The sequence below is a fragment of the Callospermophilus lateralis genome, chromosome 12, assembly GCF_048772815.1.
Source record: "Callospermophilus lateralis isolate mCalLat2 chromosome 12, mCalLat2.hap1, whole genome shotgun sequence".
Classification (NCBI taxonomy): domain Eukaryota; kingdom Metazoa; phylum Chordata; class Mammalia; order Rodentia; family Sciuridae; genus Callospermophilus; species Callospermophilus lateralis.
Genome location: NC_135316.1, coordinates 72,990,221 through 73,005,753, shown reverse-complemented (window position 1 = coordinate 73,005,753; position 15,533 = coordinate 72,990,221). Strand labels below are relative to the sequence as shown.

Sequence of the window (15,533 nt, the reverse complement as noted above, 5' to 3'; positions counted from 1 at the left end):
CTACCACTGAGCTACATCCTCAGCCCAAGATGGTGATCTCAATGAATGTCATTTTAAAAAAATTTTATGGGGCTGGGGTTGTGGCTCAGTGGTAGAGCGCTCACCTAGCACATGAGAGGGTTCAATCCTCAGCACCACATAAAAATAAATAAACATATTGTGTCCAACTAAAAAATAAATATTTAAAAAAATATTTTATAATGGAATATGTCCACATTGAGAAGGGCTACATAACTCAGTGAACCAGTACTTTTCCCAAATAATCATTGGTGGTAAAAATTATAGATGGGTGAAGATTCATTCAACATTCACAATAGACCAGTGGATTTTAAAGTAACAGGATGAAAAATTTATTGGTATGATTTTAGATTCCACAGTGAAGCAAATCGTAAGAAACTAGTAATTACCAAGTTTTGGTATCAAAGACAAATATATATTCCCTTTTTCTAAACTATTTATTTGTACATATATCTTCATGTATTTCATCCCAGACATATTATAGCCAGAATCTAGCTGTCTTCTACTGACAGCTATTTAGCATAAGTTCTTTGTGGTATAAATAAATTTAAGAATTTTTAAAGAACCCTTAGACCAAAATGTTTGAGAATTGCTGTTTGGTGCTGGTTTGTATTTCTAGATACTTACAGCAGGGGTTCCTCGTTTGGAATTCTTGATGATTCCCAGGACCCACACAAAGAGTCGTGGCTACACCAGCTGGCACTGTTACTATTCATAGAAGATGGAGTGGACACTGGAGCCTTTCCTTGCCTGTCTCTGTCCTTCACTGAAGGTGCTAATGGGCCAATGAGTAGAGCAGCCAGGCCTGTGGTTACAGGGCAGACGTCCTCTGCTTCAGTGAGATTGTTTTCCAGCTGTAAAGCCAGCTGGAAATGTCTGATGGGGACTTTTTAGATAAGCTTTCCTAAATAAGTGAATAATTGAAAGACTCATCCACAGATAAGATTTAGGCGTAATTTCTTTCTTTCTTGTTTTTTTTCTTTTCTTTTCTTTTTTTTTTTTTTAGACAATGTGCACAAGCTTAAGGTATATTATTTTAGGTGAACAGAACAAGAATAAAGATATCAAAGTGGAAAGAATGCAGTCATCTTGATACTCTCACTTCAACCAAAATGATGATATTATCCCATGTAAGTGAAGATATATGTGCATATGAATTTTCTTAATCTACTCTTAGGCATTTTTTTTTAAATATATTTTTTTAGTTGTAGTTTTATTTATTTTTATGTGGTGCTGAGAATCAAACCCAGGGCCTTGCACGTGCTAAGTGAGCGCGCTACCGCTGAGTCACAACCCCAGCTCCTAGGCACAATTTTAATGTCTCATACTCCAGTGAGAGTTAAATAAACCTCACTATGTCCATTTTAAAAAACTGATTTGTTTACCCAGTTCAAGGTCCTGAAGAATGTCCTCCTGCTTGTTTCAGTTACAGTTTAGTGTTTTATATTTTAGCATGTGATCAACTTTGAGTGAATTTTTGTATGAGGTGAGAGTCTTTGGTGGAGGCCTGTGTTGTTTGGTTTGTTTGCTTATGGATATCCAAGTGCTCTAGCACCATTTGTTTAAAACGTGATCTTTTCTCTATTGAGTTGCTTTTGCATCTTTGTCAAACATCAGTGGAACAGGTAGAAGAGAGAGATTCTGTTCAATTCCATCAACTGTGTGTCTTTCCGGCTACCAATACTACACCATCTTGATCGTTGTACCTATGTACTAAGTGCGAGACTCAGGTAGACTATTTCTACTCAGGTAGGGTCTTCTAATTTATGAAAATGTTCTACCTCTGCACCTGTTTCAAAATTGCTATAGGTATTTGTTATGGTTCCATATTAGTGTCCCCAAAAGCTTATGTATGAGACAATGCAAGAAAGTTCAGAGGTGAAATAATTGGGTTATGAGAGCTTTAACCTAATCAGAGTTTTAATCTCCTCCTAGGTATTAACTAGGTGGTAGCTGTAGGCAGGTGAGTGTGGCTGGAGGAGGTGGGTTGCTGGGGGTGTGCCTTTGGGGTTGTTTTGTTCATGGTGAGAGGAATCTCTCTCTTCTACCTGTTCCATGTCCTGTGCTGCTTTCTTCTGCCACTCTCTTCTGCCATGCCTCACCCTCTGGCCCTGATAAATGGAGTCGGCCATCTATAGACTGAGACCTCTGAAACACGAGCCTCCCAAATAAACTTTTCCTCCTATAATTGTTCTTGTTAGGTCTTTTGGTTACAGCAATAAAAAAAGCTGACTAAAACAATATTCTAGTTTCTTTGCCTCTATTCTTCCATATACATTTCAGAATACTCTCATCTATGTGTACAAAGAAAGTCTTGCTTGGATTCTGATAGGAATGATGTTAAACCTCTATATAGACTTGGTGAGAATTTATATTTTTACTATGTCAAGTCTTCCAATTTACAAACATGTTCTACCTCTGCACTTATTTACCTTTTTAATTTCCTTAGTATTTCTTTAATTGTTCTCATGTAGTTTTGAACACACAAGTACTAAATATTTTATTATACATTTCATTTTGGAGCAATTGCAAATGATATATTTAATTTATCTTTTTTTGTGGTACAGGGATTGAACCCAGGGACATTCTACCACTGAGCTATATTCCTAGCCCTTTATTTTTTATTTTTCAGACAGGGTCTTTCTAAGTTGCCCAGGCTGGCTTTAAACTTGCTATTCTTCTTGCCTCAGTCTCCGCAGTCTCTGGGATTACAGACAAGCACCACCATGCCCAGCTATATTTTTAATATGTGTCCACATGTTTGTTGCTAGTACACTGAAATAAAATTGATTTAAAAAAATATCCTGAGATCTTGTTGAATTCACTTATTAATTCAAGAAGATTTGGGTAGAATTGTTGACCATAAGGTCACCTGTAACATGATAGTCACTTTAATTTCTTTTTTTCCAATCTGTATGCATTTCTAGAATTTCTACCTAGTTCCTACTTGGATATTTTTGCTGAGAATTTTCTTCAGCTGTCTCAAGCATGTTTATAATTGCCTGAAGCATCTTTATTTTGGCTGCTTTAAAGTTTTTGTCCAATAATTCTAACACTGTCATTTAAGTGTTTGCATCTATTTATTTTTCCTTTTCTTTCTTTGGTGCTGGGAATTGAACCAGAAGCACTTTATCACTGAGCTACATCCCTAGTCCTTTTTATTTTTTTTTATTTTGAGATAGGGTCTCACTTAGTTGCAGAGGGTCTTGCTAAATTACTGAGGCTGATCTTGAATTTATGAACCTTCTGTCTCAGCCTCCTGAGTTGCTGAGCTCACAGTGTATATATACCACCACCTGGCTGCATTTATTAATTGTCTTATTTTTTTCTTGTACCAGGGATTAAACTCAGGGATACTTAACTTCTGAGCCACTTCCCCATCCCTATTTAAAAAATATTTAGAGTCAAGGTCTCCCTGAGTTGCTTAGGGCCTTGCCACATGCTGAGGCTGGCTTTGAACCTGCAAACCTCCTGCCTCAGCCTTCAGAACTGCTGGGATTACACATGTATGACACTACACCTGGCTTTATTGTGTGTGTGTGTGTGTGTGTGTGTGTGTGTGTGTGTTTTGCCCCAGTTTGAGATCCTTCTGGTTCTTGGTGTAATGAGAGAATTTTTCTATTGAAATCTGGATGTTTTGTATTATGTTAGGAGATTTTGATCTTATTTAACCCTTCAATTTTAGCTGGCTGCTTCTGACACTGCTCTGGCAGGGAAAGGGAGAAATATTGTCTAGGCACTTCTAGGTAGAGGTAGAAGTACAGGTTCACCTTTTGGTTCCCAAGTATCCTGAAGGTGTACTTGTGGGTTTCTCATTACTGCTGACACTATAGTAAGGATGGCTAGAATGGTGAAAACCTTGTCTCTCCATTGGCCTCTTCAGAAGGGGAGAAGTACCTTGTTGATGGGTTGGAACAGAAGTCCAGGCTTTCTACGGGGCCTCCACTGACATTGTAGGAGGAAGGGAGTTCTTTACTAGTCCCTGGGGATAAGATTCTCAGAGTTCTTCTCTGATGCCACACTCCATGGGATGTTGGAGTACCTCCTTCAGCCTGTGGGGTTGGAATTCTTGGCTCCCCTTGGATCCTACTGATCATTGAGATGGGGCAGTAGTTTTATCTGTGATGTTGGGCCAGAGTAGAGCAGTCTTGCTGGGCTGCACTTTTCCTAGTCCCTCACCAAAAGAGCAGAATGTTTGGGGCTTCTTTTTCTATACCCAGATAGTATTTTCAGTTTGCTGGATCCCTAAGCACCTATTTTGGGAACTATAAGGCAAAGAGAAAACAGGGAACTCAACACCATGTAGTTCCTTGGTTCCAGAGGTCCCTACCTTACCAGCTTCCCTGTTCCTGTCAGAGGCATCAGGTGGTTATTTACTATATAATGTCTACTACAGTGTTTAATTGTACTAAGAAAAAGTAATAGAAAAAATATAGCTACTCCGTCTTCCCTACATTTATTTACTATCTTGCGCAAATTGTCTCATAATTGGCCAGTGGGAGCTCTTTCAAATTGACTTCTAAATATTTGTGACACATTTCTGTCATTCTTTGAGTACATTCTTATTTTTTGGCTCAACAAAATATTCCAGGCTTATCTTTTTTAAATATATATATATATTTTTTAGTTGTCAATGGACCTTTATTTTATTTTTGATACATGGTGCTGAGAATTGAACCCAGTGCCTCACACATGCTAGGCAAGTGCTCTGCCAAGCCACAACTCCAGCCCTTCCAGGCTTATCTTATAATTTTCCTGCCAAATCCTGTAATCAACTATTTCTCCAGAAAGTTCTGGTTCCATTCAGTGGAGAAAGCTATTAGAATTCAAGATCTTGGATGGGGGTGTGGATCAGTGGTAGAGCGTTTGCCTAGTATGCGTGAGGCCCTGAATTTCATCCCTAGCACTACAAAACATACAGAAAAACAAAAAGCCCAAACCAACACATATAAAGGGAATTGATGAACTGGAAACTAGGTATGCTTTATTGTTATTGAATGTTTCTGTTCCCAGGGCCTTTCAGCATACTAAGCGCACACATGCGTGCATACACATACACACACATTTTTACCTGTGATGATTAATTTTTTGTGTCAACTTGACTGGACCACAGTGCTCAAATATTTGGTCAAACATTATTCTGGATGTTTCTATGAAGGTGTTTCTGAATGAGATTTATATATGTGTTGGTGGACTCTGAGTAAAGCAGATGGCCCTCCGCAAGACCTCTCCTGAGCCAGAGGGTATTCTTCATCTTGATGGCCTTTCAACTTCAAATGCAATATTGGCTCTTCCTTGGATCCCTGCTAGCCTGCCTTGCAGATTTGGGGTTTGCCAACCTCCAAAATATCATGAGAAATTTCTTAAAATAAATCTCTCTATATACACATCCTATTGGTTCTTTTTCTCTGGAGAGCCCTAATATGATATCTTTATTTATGTGTATCCCTATTCCTACATATTGAAGACCATGAATTTACACTAAAGTTTAATTCCTGAATAACTTCATAGTGTTCATTCTAATTTTGTTCTTTCCATATTTGTAACTCCCTCCTCTGGTAGAAACCTGGTTCCCACTAGTAATACATTTCCTTATTTGCTCAATTCCTTTTACACTATGTTTTTGAGACTGTAGAACACATTTTTGTCAATTTTCCGACAGCTAGGAGTAAATGTCTTGAGAAAATGATCTCTTGATTATTTATTATTTACTGCTACTGGGGATTCAATTCACGGAAACTCTATGACTCAGCTACATCCCCAGACCTTTTTTTAAATTTTGACATAAGGTCTCATCAAGTTGCTGAGCCGGGCAATCCTTTTGCCTCAGCCTCCCAAGTCCTCTTATTGTAGGTATACACCACTGTGCTGGTGTCCACTCACTTTTAATTTTCTTGCTTTTTTTTGGTACCAGGAATTAAACCCAGGGATACTTAATCATGGAACCACATCCTCAGCTCATTTTTGCCCTTTTTTTTGGGGGGGGAGGGGTGTACCAGGGATTGAACTCAGGGGCACTCAACCAATGAGCCACATCCCCAACCCTATTTTATACGTTATTTAGAGACAGGGTCTCACTGAGTTGCTTAGCACCTTGCTTTTGCTGAGGCTGGCTTTGAACTCTCAATCCTCCCGTCTCAGCCTCCAGAGCCGCTGGCATTATAGGTGTGTGCCATGTGCCTGGCTGCTTTTCATTTTCACAAATGACAGTATAGAACCTGGATAGACCTGGCTCTGCCTCAGGGGGGGGGGGTGTTCTGGAACTGCAGAAGTGAAGTGCCAGGACTGCCAGAGGCCCAGCACACCTAATTCATTAGGTATTTAAATCTGAGTCACACAAAAAAGCAGTAATAATGATTACAGATTGCATAACATTTTAAGGTGCTTTAATATACTTATCTTACTTGTTTCTAACTATAACCCTGCAAGGTGGACAGGATATTCATTATTAGCCCGACTGTGGCAGACTAATAATGGCCTTCTGAAGCATGTCCAGGTCATAATGCCTGGAACCTGTGAATGTTATCTTCTATGTCAGAAAAGGAGTTTGCAGATGTTATTAAATTAAGGATCTTGAAATAGGGACACTATATTGGATTATGGTGTACCTAAATGCAATCACATGTATCCTTATAAAAGGGCAACCAAAGGAGATTTGACAAGGAAACAGAGATGGAGTAAAGCAATCATAAGCTAAGGCATGCTAGTAGCCACAGGGAACCGGAAAAGGCAAGGAACTGATCTTCCTTAGGGCTTCCAGAGGGAGCATGGCCCTGCTGACACCTTGAACTGGACCAATGATAATGAGTTTGGATTCACTATCCAGAATCCAGAGCTGTGAGAGAATGAATTTCTGTGCTTTTTAAATCATCATGTGCAATTTGTTACAGCAGCTAATTCATCCTTTACAGCGAATGTGGAACCTGAAACTCAGAGAGGGTAAGTGACTTACTTAAGACTGCACAGCTATCATGGAGCAGAGCTGGAAATCAAATCTAGATCTAAGGACTTTAAATCCAGTGCTCATCCATGGTGGCTTCCTCTTCTCTTACTGACTGCTCCCTTCCAATGAGATGGAGAGGATAATAGAAAGAGCAGGACAAGAGTGGTTGTCATTCCTGAGTACTCATTAGAAATACTAGGGAAACATTTATAAAATACTACCATAGGTCCCACAACAGGCAACTAAATTATAATCCTTGGTGATGGGGCCCAAGCAAAGATATTTAAAAAAATTTTTTTTAGTTGTCAAAAGGACCTTTATTTTGTTTATTTACACGTGGTGTGGAGAATCGAACCCAGTGCCTCACACATGCTAGGTAAGTGCTCTACCACTGAGTCACAACCCCAGCCCAAAGGTATTTTTTAATAAGCTTTCCAGGTGATTCTTGGATACAGTCAGAGTTGAGAACCAGTGATGCAATGATACCAAGTTCATTCTATATGTTCACCCGTGTGAGAAATATGGCTTATTTTTCTACATTTGAATTTGAACTCCAGCATTAATCCTTCTTATACCAATTGCCAGAAACTTAATGTCTGTTAAATCAGGATCTGTTCTCTTTGCATACACCTTGGATCTGGGAAATATATGTTTCAATAGATCAAAGGAAACATCTAGCCCTTGGTGTAATTATCTAAGGTGGTGTCTATTGATATCTCCCCCTTACCATCTACTCTGGGTCATTGTTCATTACAGGTATAATCCATATTTTTACCTGTGGAAGCACCAAACTTATCTCCACAGCTCTTAAGAGCACTGAAAGCCTAGGCCTCCCCACTCAGTTGAGTAGGCATAAATCCCAGCAATATGATTTAGCTTCATCTGCAAGGAAACATCCGCCTACTAGGTTTTAATTTCTTGCCTGTGCTCAAGACATTTTGAGATCTTGAGTGTCCCTTCAGTGCTCTTTGTTCTAGATTCTCAAGTCTCTCTAGGGGTGGACTTGCCCTTTGTCCTAGACACAGTGGCTCTTGGGAATACACAGCACAGGCATCCTTCTTGGGGAAACATCACTAAGTTTCTTGCTTCCCTTCTTCTTCTCCTCTCCCCATTCTCCCTAGGGGTGAGGTAATTCCAATTCTATTTCTGACACATAATTTTTCCTGGAGTCTGGATCCTTGTGGACTTTGACTTTTTGAAACTCAAAGTCCAGTCTCTTGCAATTCAAAGTACAATATGTTTATTTGCAACTTCAAACCTATCCTCTATCATTCTTTCCTTTAGGTGGTGAATATTATTAATTAAATGTACGAAAGATAAGGGGCAAAAAAAAAAAATGAAAAAGAGAGGCATGAATCTCAATTATAATCTCAAATTTTCTTCCTACCATGCTGAATTGGGAAGTAACCAAAATAAAAATTGTGATACTAGGAAAATTATGTATTGTTTCTAAACTTCTATTTTTCCTTCTGTAAAATGTAGGATTGTTGTCAGGACTAACTCAGAATATTTATGTAAGAATGTGACTAAGTGTTCAATAAATGGCTATTATTCATCTTGGCCCTAAGTAGAAGTTTGGGTAAGCAAATCTTGTGGTGGTGTTTCTACAGCCCTTTGTATTATTAATTCTAAAGTTAATAGTAAAACATATCAGCTAAGGCTTTTTCTCTGGTCACCAAAATGTGGAGGGTATAAAAATTTAAAATGATTTTAAAGGATTTGGAGGATATTAAAATCTTCTCTTCCTCAGGAAATTTCTTTTCTCTTTTTTCCTGCAAGCAGAACTCTGTGCCCTTTCTTTTCTAGTGAAAGCAAATATAGAGAAAGGTCAAAGGCAGGAATTCCATTGTACTTGGAGAACAACTAATTTTCTCTTCTTCCTCACAGCTCCCCACACCAAACAAAAACAAAAACAATTCAGCATCTAATGCACTCATTTTATTCTGCTGTCCTGTACTTCCCACTACTAATTTCTAAGATCATTATGTATAAGAATTGCAAGTTTTTGCTGTGAAAAAAGTAGCTTCTGTGTAAAGCTTCTGTGTTAATTTTTATATTAACACACAGTAACTGTACATATTAATGGGACTCACTGTGATATTTCCATACATGATACTGCTTGCACAGATCAAATCCAATCTCTTGTTTTCCATACTCCACTCCCCTACTTGCTAGTAATCACTATTTTGCTTTCAAGTGAACTTTTTAAGCTTCCATTTACCAGAGAAAACATAGTGTACTTGTCTTTCTGTGTCTGGCTTATTTCACTTAACATAATGTCCCTCAGTTCCAGATTGCCTAAAAACATAACAAGGTTAGCAGGTGGGAGGCTCATCATCATTTTACCTTCTTGAATTTTTTTTAAAGAATTTTTTTAAAGTATTTATTTTTTAATTGTCGTTGGACACAATACCTTTATTTTTATGCGGTGCTGAGGATCGAACCCAGGGCGCGCACATGCTAGGCAAGTGCTCTACTGCTGAGCCACAACCCCAGCCCTTGAATTCTTTTTTTAAAAAAATATGTTCTAAGTATTTATACATGACACATCATACCTAAATGGGGTAATCATTCTTCTGGTTGTAGTTGATGGAGAGTTACACCAGTCATGTAATCATACATGTACATAAGATAATAATGTCTGATTAATTCTACTATCCCTCCCTTCATTCTCCTCTGTCTAATCCAAAGTACCTCTATTCTTCTATACCTACCTCCAATTGTGAATTAGCATCTGTATATCAGAGAAAACATTCAGCTCTTGTTTCTTTGGGATTGACTTATTTCTCTTAGTAAGATGTTCTCTAGCTCAATCCATGTACTGGCTAATGCCATAATTTCACTCTTCTTTAAGGCTGAGTAATAGTCCATTGTGATATATATATGTCACATTTTCTTTATTCATTCATCTATTGAAGGGTACCTAGGTTGGTTCTATAGTTCAGCTAGAGTGATTGAGCTTCTATAAACATTGATGTGGCTGCATTACTGTAGTATGCTGATTTTAAGTTCTTTGGGCATAAACTGAGGAGTGGGATAGTTAGGTGAAATTGTGGATTCATTCCAAGTTTTCTGAGGAATCTCCATATTGCTTTCCATAGTGGTTGCACCAATTCGCAGTCCCACCAGCAATGTATGAGTGAACTTTTCCCCCATGTGCTTGCCAACATTTATTGTTGCTTGTATTTTTGATAATTGTCATTCTGACTGGAGTGAGATGAAATCTCAGTTTTGATTTGCATTTCTGTAATTGCTAGAGATTTTGAACATTTTTTCATAATTTTTTTTGGATCAATTGTATTTCTTCTTCTGTGAAGTGTCTGTTCAGTTCCTTAGCCCATTTATTGATTAGGTTATTTATGTTTTTGGTGTTAAGTTTTTGAGTTCTTATATATCCTGGAGATTACTGCTCTATCTGAGGTGCATGTGGTAAAGATTTTTCTCCCATTCTGTAGGCTCTCTCTTCACATTATGATCGTTTCCTTTGCTGAGAAGAAGCTTATTAATTTGAATCCATCCCATTTATTGACTATTGATTTTATTTCTTGACCTTTATGGGTCTTGTTCAGAAATTCAGTTCCTAAGCCAACATGGTGGAGGTTTGGTTTCACTTTTTATTCTATTAGGTGTAGGGTCTCTGTTCTAGTGCCTAAGACCTTGATCCACTTTGTGTTGATTTTTGTGCAGGCTAAGAGATAGAGATTTAATTTCATTTTGCTACATATGGATTTCCAGTTTTCCCAGCACCATTTGTTGTAAAGGCTATCTTTTCTCCAATATGTATTTTCAGTGCCTTTGTCTAGTATGAGATAACTGTATTTATGTGGTTTTGTCTCTGTGCCTTCTATTCTGTACCAGTGGTCTATGCATCTGTTTTGGTGCCAATACTATGCCATTTTTGTTACTATGGCTCTGTAGTATAATTTAAGTTCTGGTATTGTGATGCCTCCTACTTCACTTTTCTTGCTAAGGATTGCTTTGGCTATTCTTATTTTTCCAAATGAATTTCATGACTGCTTTTTCTATTTCTATAAAGAATGCCATTGGGATTTTAATAGAAATTGTATTAAATCTGTATAACACTTTTGATAGTATGGCCTTTTTCACAATGTTAATTCTGCCTATCCAAGAGCATGAGAGATCTTTCCATCTTCTAAGTTAGTCTTCTTAAATTTCTTTCTTTAGTTTCTGTAGTTTTCTTGTAGAGGTCTTTCACCTCTTTTATTAGGTTGATTCCCAAATATTTCATTTATAGATAGTATCATGATGTACAGAACTTTATTCTGGATTTAACTACTTGTCCTTAAAATACCTGCTTTTGGACTCAGATGGTTGGTTGTGTGGTCCTATATGATGGCTCAACTGCTGTCTTTATTACCAATTAAAAAAGAGACCTGGCTTGACAGTAAGTACAACCTCTTCATATATGATGGGATATGTGCTTCCAGCAGAAATTGATAGGTTCCTGCCCTCCTTTCAACCAGATTATCCAAACCTTATTTGATTATAATCAGCAGTAGGAAGGTGAAGCAAGAGATGTTTGAACTACCAATGCCGTTTCTCCCTTTTCCCTGTTTCTAACATCGCAGAATATCTATTAGTGTTGAAAGAAACCTTGAGGCCAGTCCTCTACTAGTACCAATGGAACTAAAAAGTCTATAAGGAGGTCCTGTCTTTATGAAGTTTAAGAATGCAGAGATTTTAGGAGCTGCAAAAAGCAGTGGATAGGCGACCACTGAAATCGGTTTTATACATTTTAAAGCTCCATGATGGTGAAAGGCGTTGAGCACGCGTCTTTATTCCAGGGGACAGATTTTATTGGGAAGCTCTATGTGCATCAGAGTCACCTAGAAAACTCCCAGAAAGGGCTGGGGTTGTGGGTCAGCGGTAGATAGCTCGCTTAGCACTTGTGAGGCACTGAGTTGGATCCTCAGCACCATTAAAATAATAATAATAATAAAAGAACAGAAAAGAACTCCCAGAAACACAAGTGTCCTCACTCCCCTCAGCGGGGGTTATATTTGTAAAAGGATTTCCAGCTGATTTCACTGTGCCCTCAACTTTGGTAACTAGTACTCCATTTCTTCTTCCCGAGCGTCAGAAAAGCTTTTTTTTTTTTTTTTCCCCTTCCCTAACTGTTGTATCAGCATCAGCGCGGTGTTTAACCAAAGCAGACATTCAGTAATCATTTCTTGAATGAACCCCATTTTACGGAAGACACAACCGAGGCTCGAAGTTAAGGTCGCCCAAGTAGCGACGCTGATCATCTTTCCACTGCAATTCGTTAGGAAACGGGGGTTCACCTCGCCTTCAGGCTTCACGTTTACTAAGAGGCTGCAGTGAAAGTTCCAAAGGTCAAAGCTAGCTTTGCGCAGGTCAAATCCAGCTTAACTTCAGCAGGGAAGACTCTGCTTTTCTCCGGCGCTGGAAGCCCGGCTGCAGCTGTTAACCCGAGGCCCCGCCTCCGACGCGTGGTGGGCGGGGCGGCGAGCGCCTCGGGCCGCAGCGCGCCTTTGCGCCTGCGTTAGGAGCGAGGGTACCCAGTCGAGCTCAGAAATGGCGGCCTCCATGTTCTACAGCCGGCTGTTGGCCGCCGCCGCCCTTAGGAGCCACCGGCCCCAGACGGTGCTTCGGGCCGCCGCCCAGGTATTGCTGCCTAGACTGCTTTCACCTCAGGGGTCGACAGGAGAAAGGGCGAGGTGGGACTCGTGGCCCCTGTGGCTGGAATATGAGGGGACCCAGGGCCCGGCTCGGGGTCACTTCCCCGGCGATGACATTTCCTGGGTGCCCTGTCGGGCCCGTGGGCGGCTTGCCCGGGAGTGCTGCTAGCCAGGTCTGCGAGCAGGCCCATGTTGGCGCCGCTTGTCTCCAGCGCTCGGTCGGCTAGGGGGTCCCGCCTCTGCTGCTCCCGTACTTTCTGAGGAGACCACGGGGGAGTGGGCGGGCTCGGAATGGAAGTGAAGGGGCCGGGGTAGTTTCTGCCGCCACCCCACGTTCCGGGCGGCGGGCCGACGCCTCTGTGGCTCCTCTTTGGGTGGGGGGGAATGCCCTTCAAGTGTACTCTGTGTCTGGGGAGCTGTCACAGGAGGAAAGACTGAAGACGACCAGCAGTGACTGCCGAGTTGCCCTCCCCGAAGTATTGATGTTATTGTTCTGTTGGGTAGTAGAAGTTCAACAGTTGGGGAAGGAAAATAATCTTTTGAATCAATTTCTGGACAGACTGTAACTTAGTAGCCACTTTTGTTTTTAAGTATTCATAGTGTGTCAGATAGTGTGCTGCTAAGCGCATTAGCTTTTTCAGCAGCACTGAGAGAGACAGTAAGACCTGTATCGTTGATACTGTGACTGTGGCTAAGAGAAAAGTAATTTGGGTCAGGTAACCTAGCAGGTAAGGTAAGCTGAGAACTTTTAATTTCAGAACTGTCTGGTTCAGAAGCCAAAGTGCTTGAGTCTGCTCTAAAACAGCAGGAACATAAAATTGGCCTGTTCTTTCCCATACTTAACACCAAGAACGATGGACGAGTATGCTTGTCTTATTGAACCAATTCCAGAGTTTTAGGTTATTTTTTGAAAGAACTTTTCAGACATATCATGAATGAATAGATTTAGGCTTTTTTTTTTTTTCCCCCCCCAAGGTATTTGTACTTTCAATTTAGGGGTAGTGAGTTCTATGAGTTTGTTTCCTAATAGAAGTGATTTTTTTTTTTTTTTTTTTTTTTAAATTTCTTTTTGGCCTCGAACTTTCTTAAAGAGGGCTGCCTAGTTTGTAGATAATAGGGATTTGGAGAACAAATATGTTTTCATTTTAATCATAATCTTTGTCCTTTTGGAAATTCTTTTAAAAAAATCTTTGTTTCTCCATATGGTGATGCCTAATATATTATCTTTATAACAGCTTTGCTTCGTTGCCACCCTGGCATTAAGATATTTAGCTTTAGAGTTTCCAAAGACATTGGTCTAAACTGTCGCTTTTTGAATGGGGACACAGAGTGCATAGTCCCAGGAAATGTGTTCAAGGTCACACATTGAGTTTAGCATTTCTCTTCCACATTTTGTGTAGTCCTCATTCTGTTTTTTTGTATATTTGTTGAAATAGTCCATGTTATGAGCATATAATTAAGAGATTTTCTTGAATTTGACCAGGAATTGTTAACCTTTTAGCAGTGGGATTTTTTTTAAGTTTGGCACATAATTTTATATATTTTTGGGGTTTAGTGTGATGTTTGAGTATACACACACACATACACACACACACACACACACATTCAATATAAGTCTACCAGGGTAAGTAGCATATCCATCATCATATACATTTTTCATTTCTTTGTGGTAAGAACATTAAAAAATCCTCTCTTCTAGCTTTTTAAAATAAATAATACATTGTTGTTAATCACAATAAATAATACATTGTTGTTAATCTAGTGTGATAGTCACTAGAACATACTCCTACTATCTAATTGTAACTTTGTACTGGTTGAGCAACCTCTTCTTTCTGGGGGCAGGAATCTTTTCTTCTGATCCATTTAGCTAATTAGGTGCAACCAGTAACTTATCTACTACTGACATAGTGTTCTGTATATATTACTATTATTTATTTACGTATCTGTGAACTCTATGGCTGGGTTCAAGTTGGCCTTGGGTTTTAGCACACTTTCTGTTATACTGATATTCAAAAACTATTTGAGTGTATGATCATTTTCGCCAGGCATTACTAAGTACTCACTTGCTGCCCGCTGCCCCTGCCTCTTTAACCACAATCCAGATCAAGATATATAATGTTTTCAGCTCAGAAAACTTCTAGGTTCCCTCTCTTTATCAATATTCTCCTACAGAAGGTTACCACTAATTACGACTTCTACCATCATAGATTATTATTGACTGATTTTGAACTATATAAAAAGAGATATATAGGAGTGTATTTTTGTGTCTGGCATCTTTCCTTCAACATTATGTTTGTGTGATTAATCTACTGATAGATGAGCAATAGTTCTTTTTTTGTTGTTTGTTTATTGCTCTTTAGTATCCTATTATATGAATGTAACACAAACTATCCATTCCCTTGTTGATGGACAGTCAGGTCATTTACCTTTTGTCTGTTTCGTAAAAGCTTACTACGGTCATTCTTATATATGTCTGTTGGTAGACATCTGTCTCATTTCTGGTGATACGTACCCTGGAATGAAATTTCTGGGTCAGAAGATAGATGTTCAGAAAAGCTTGGGAGGTTGCTGACTTTTAATATTGAAGTGACAGTATCAAGGAATTGAGTTCTCCAGCTGAAATGTTAGTCAGGATTTTAGCATACCAAATGAATCGTAAATGAACTGCTATATACTGTAGGGTCCTTAAGAGTCAACTGAGTGAATTGTTACTAATGCAGGTTTCCTTAGGCCCAGTTCAGAGATTCTGATTTTTTAGATGAGGCCTGGGCCCAGGAATCTGCATTTTTAGAAACAGATTTAATTTTGATGCAACGGATCATGATCCTACTCTAAGAAACAGACTTTATATTAGACTCCTTTAAATTCAGTTCTTGTAATATTGTGTGTTTCATATGAACCATGTTTCAGTA

The 15,533-nt window shown here is 39.1% G+C and overlaps 1 protein-coding gene across 2 annotated transcripts in view; it reads left to right on the top strand.

The window, feature by feature from the left end:
• Positions 1-12,465: 12,465 nt before the first annotated feature.
• The window catches only part of Sucla2 (succinate-CoA ligase ADP-forming subunit beta), a 45,093-nt gene continuing 42,025 nt past the window's right edge, over positions 12,466-15,533 (top strand). The window contains exon 1 of one of the 2 annotated variants that reach the window (XM_076872566.1): positions 12,466-12,607. In XM_076872566.1, coding sequence (XP_076728681.1) covers positions 12,518-12,607 — 90 coding nt within the window. In that variant the 5' untranslated portion in view covers positions 12,466-12,517. Of the gene's footprint in view, positions 12,608-13,012; positions 13,098-15,533 lie in introns of those variants that run through there. The other variant, XM_076872567.1, reaches the window with a different exon arrangement.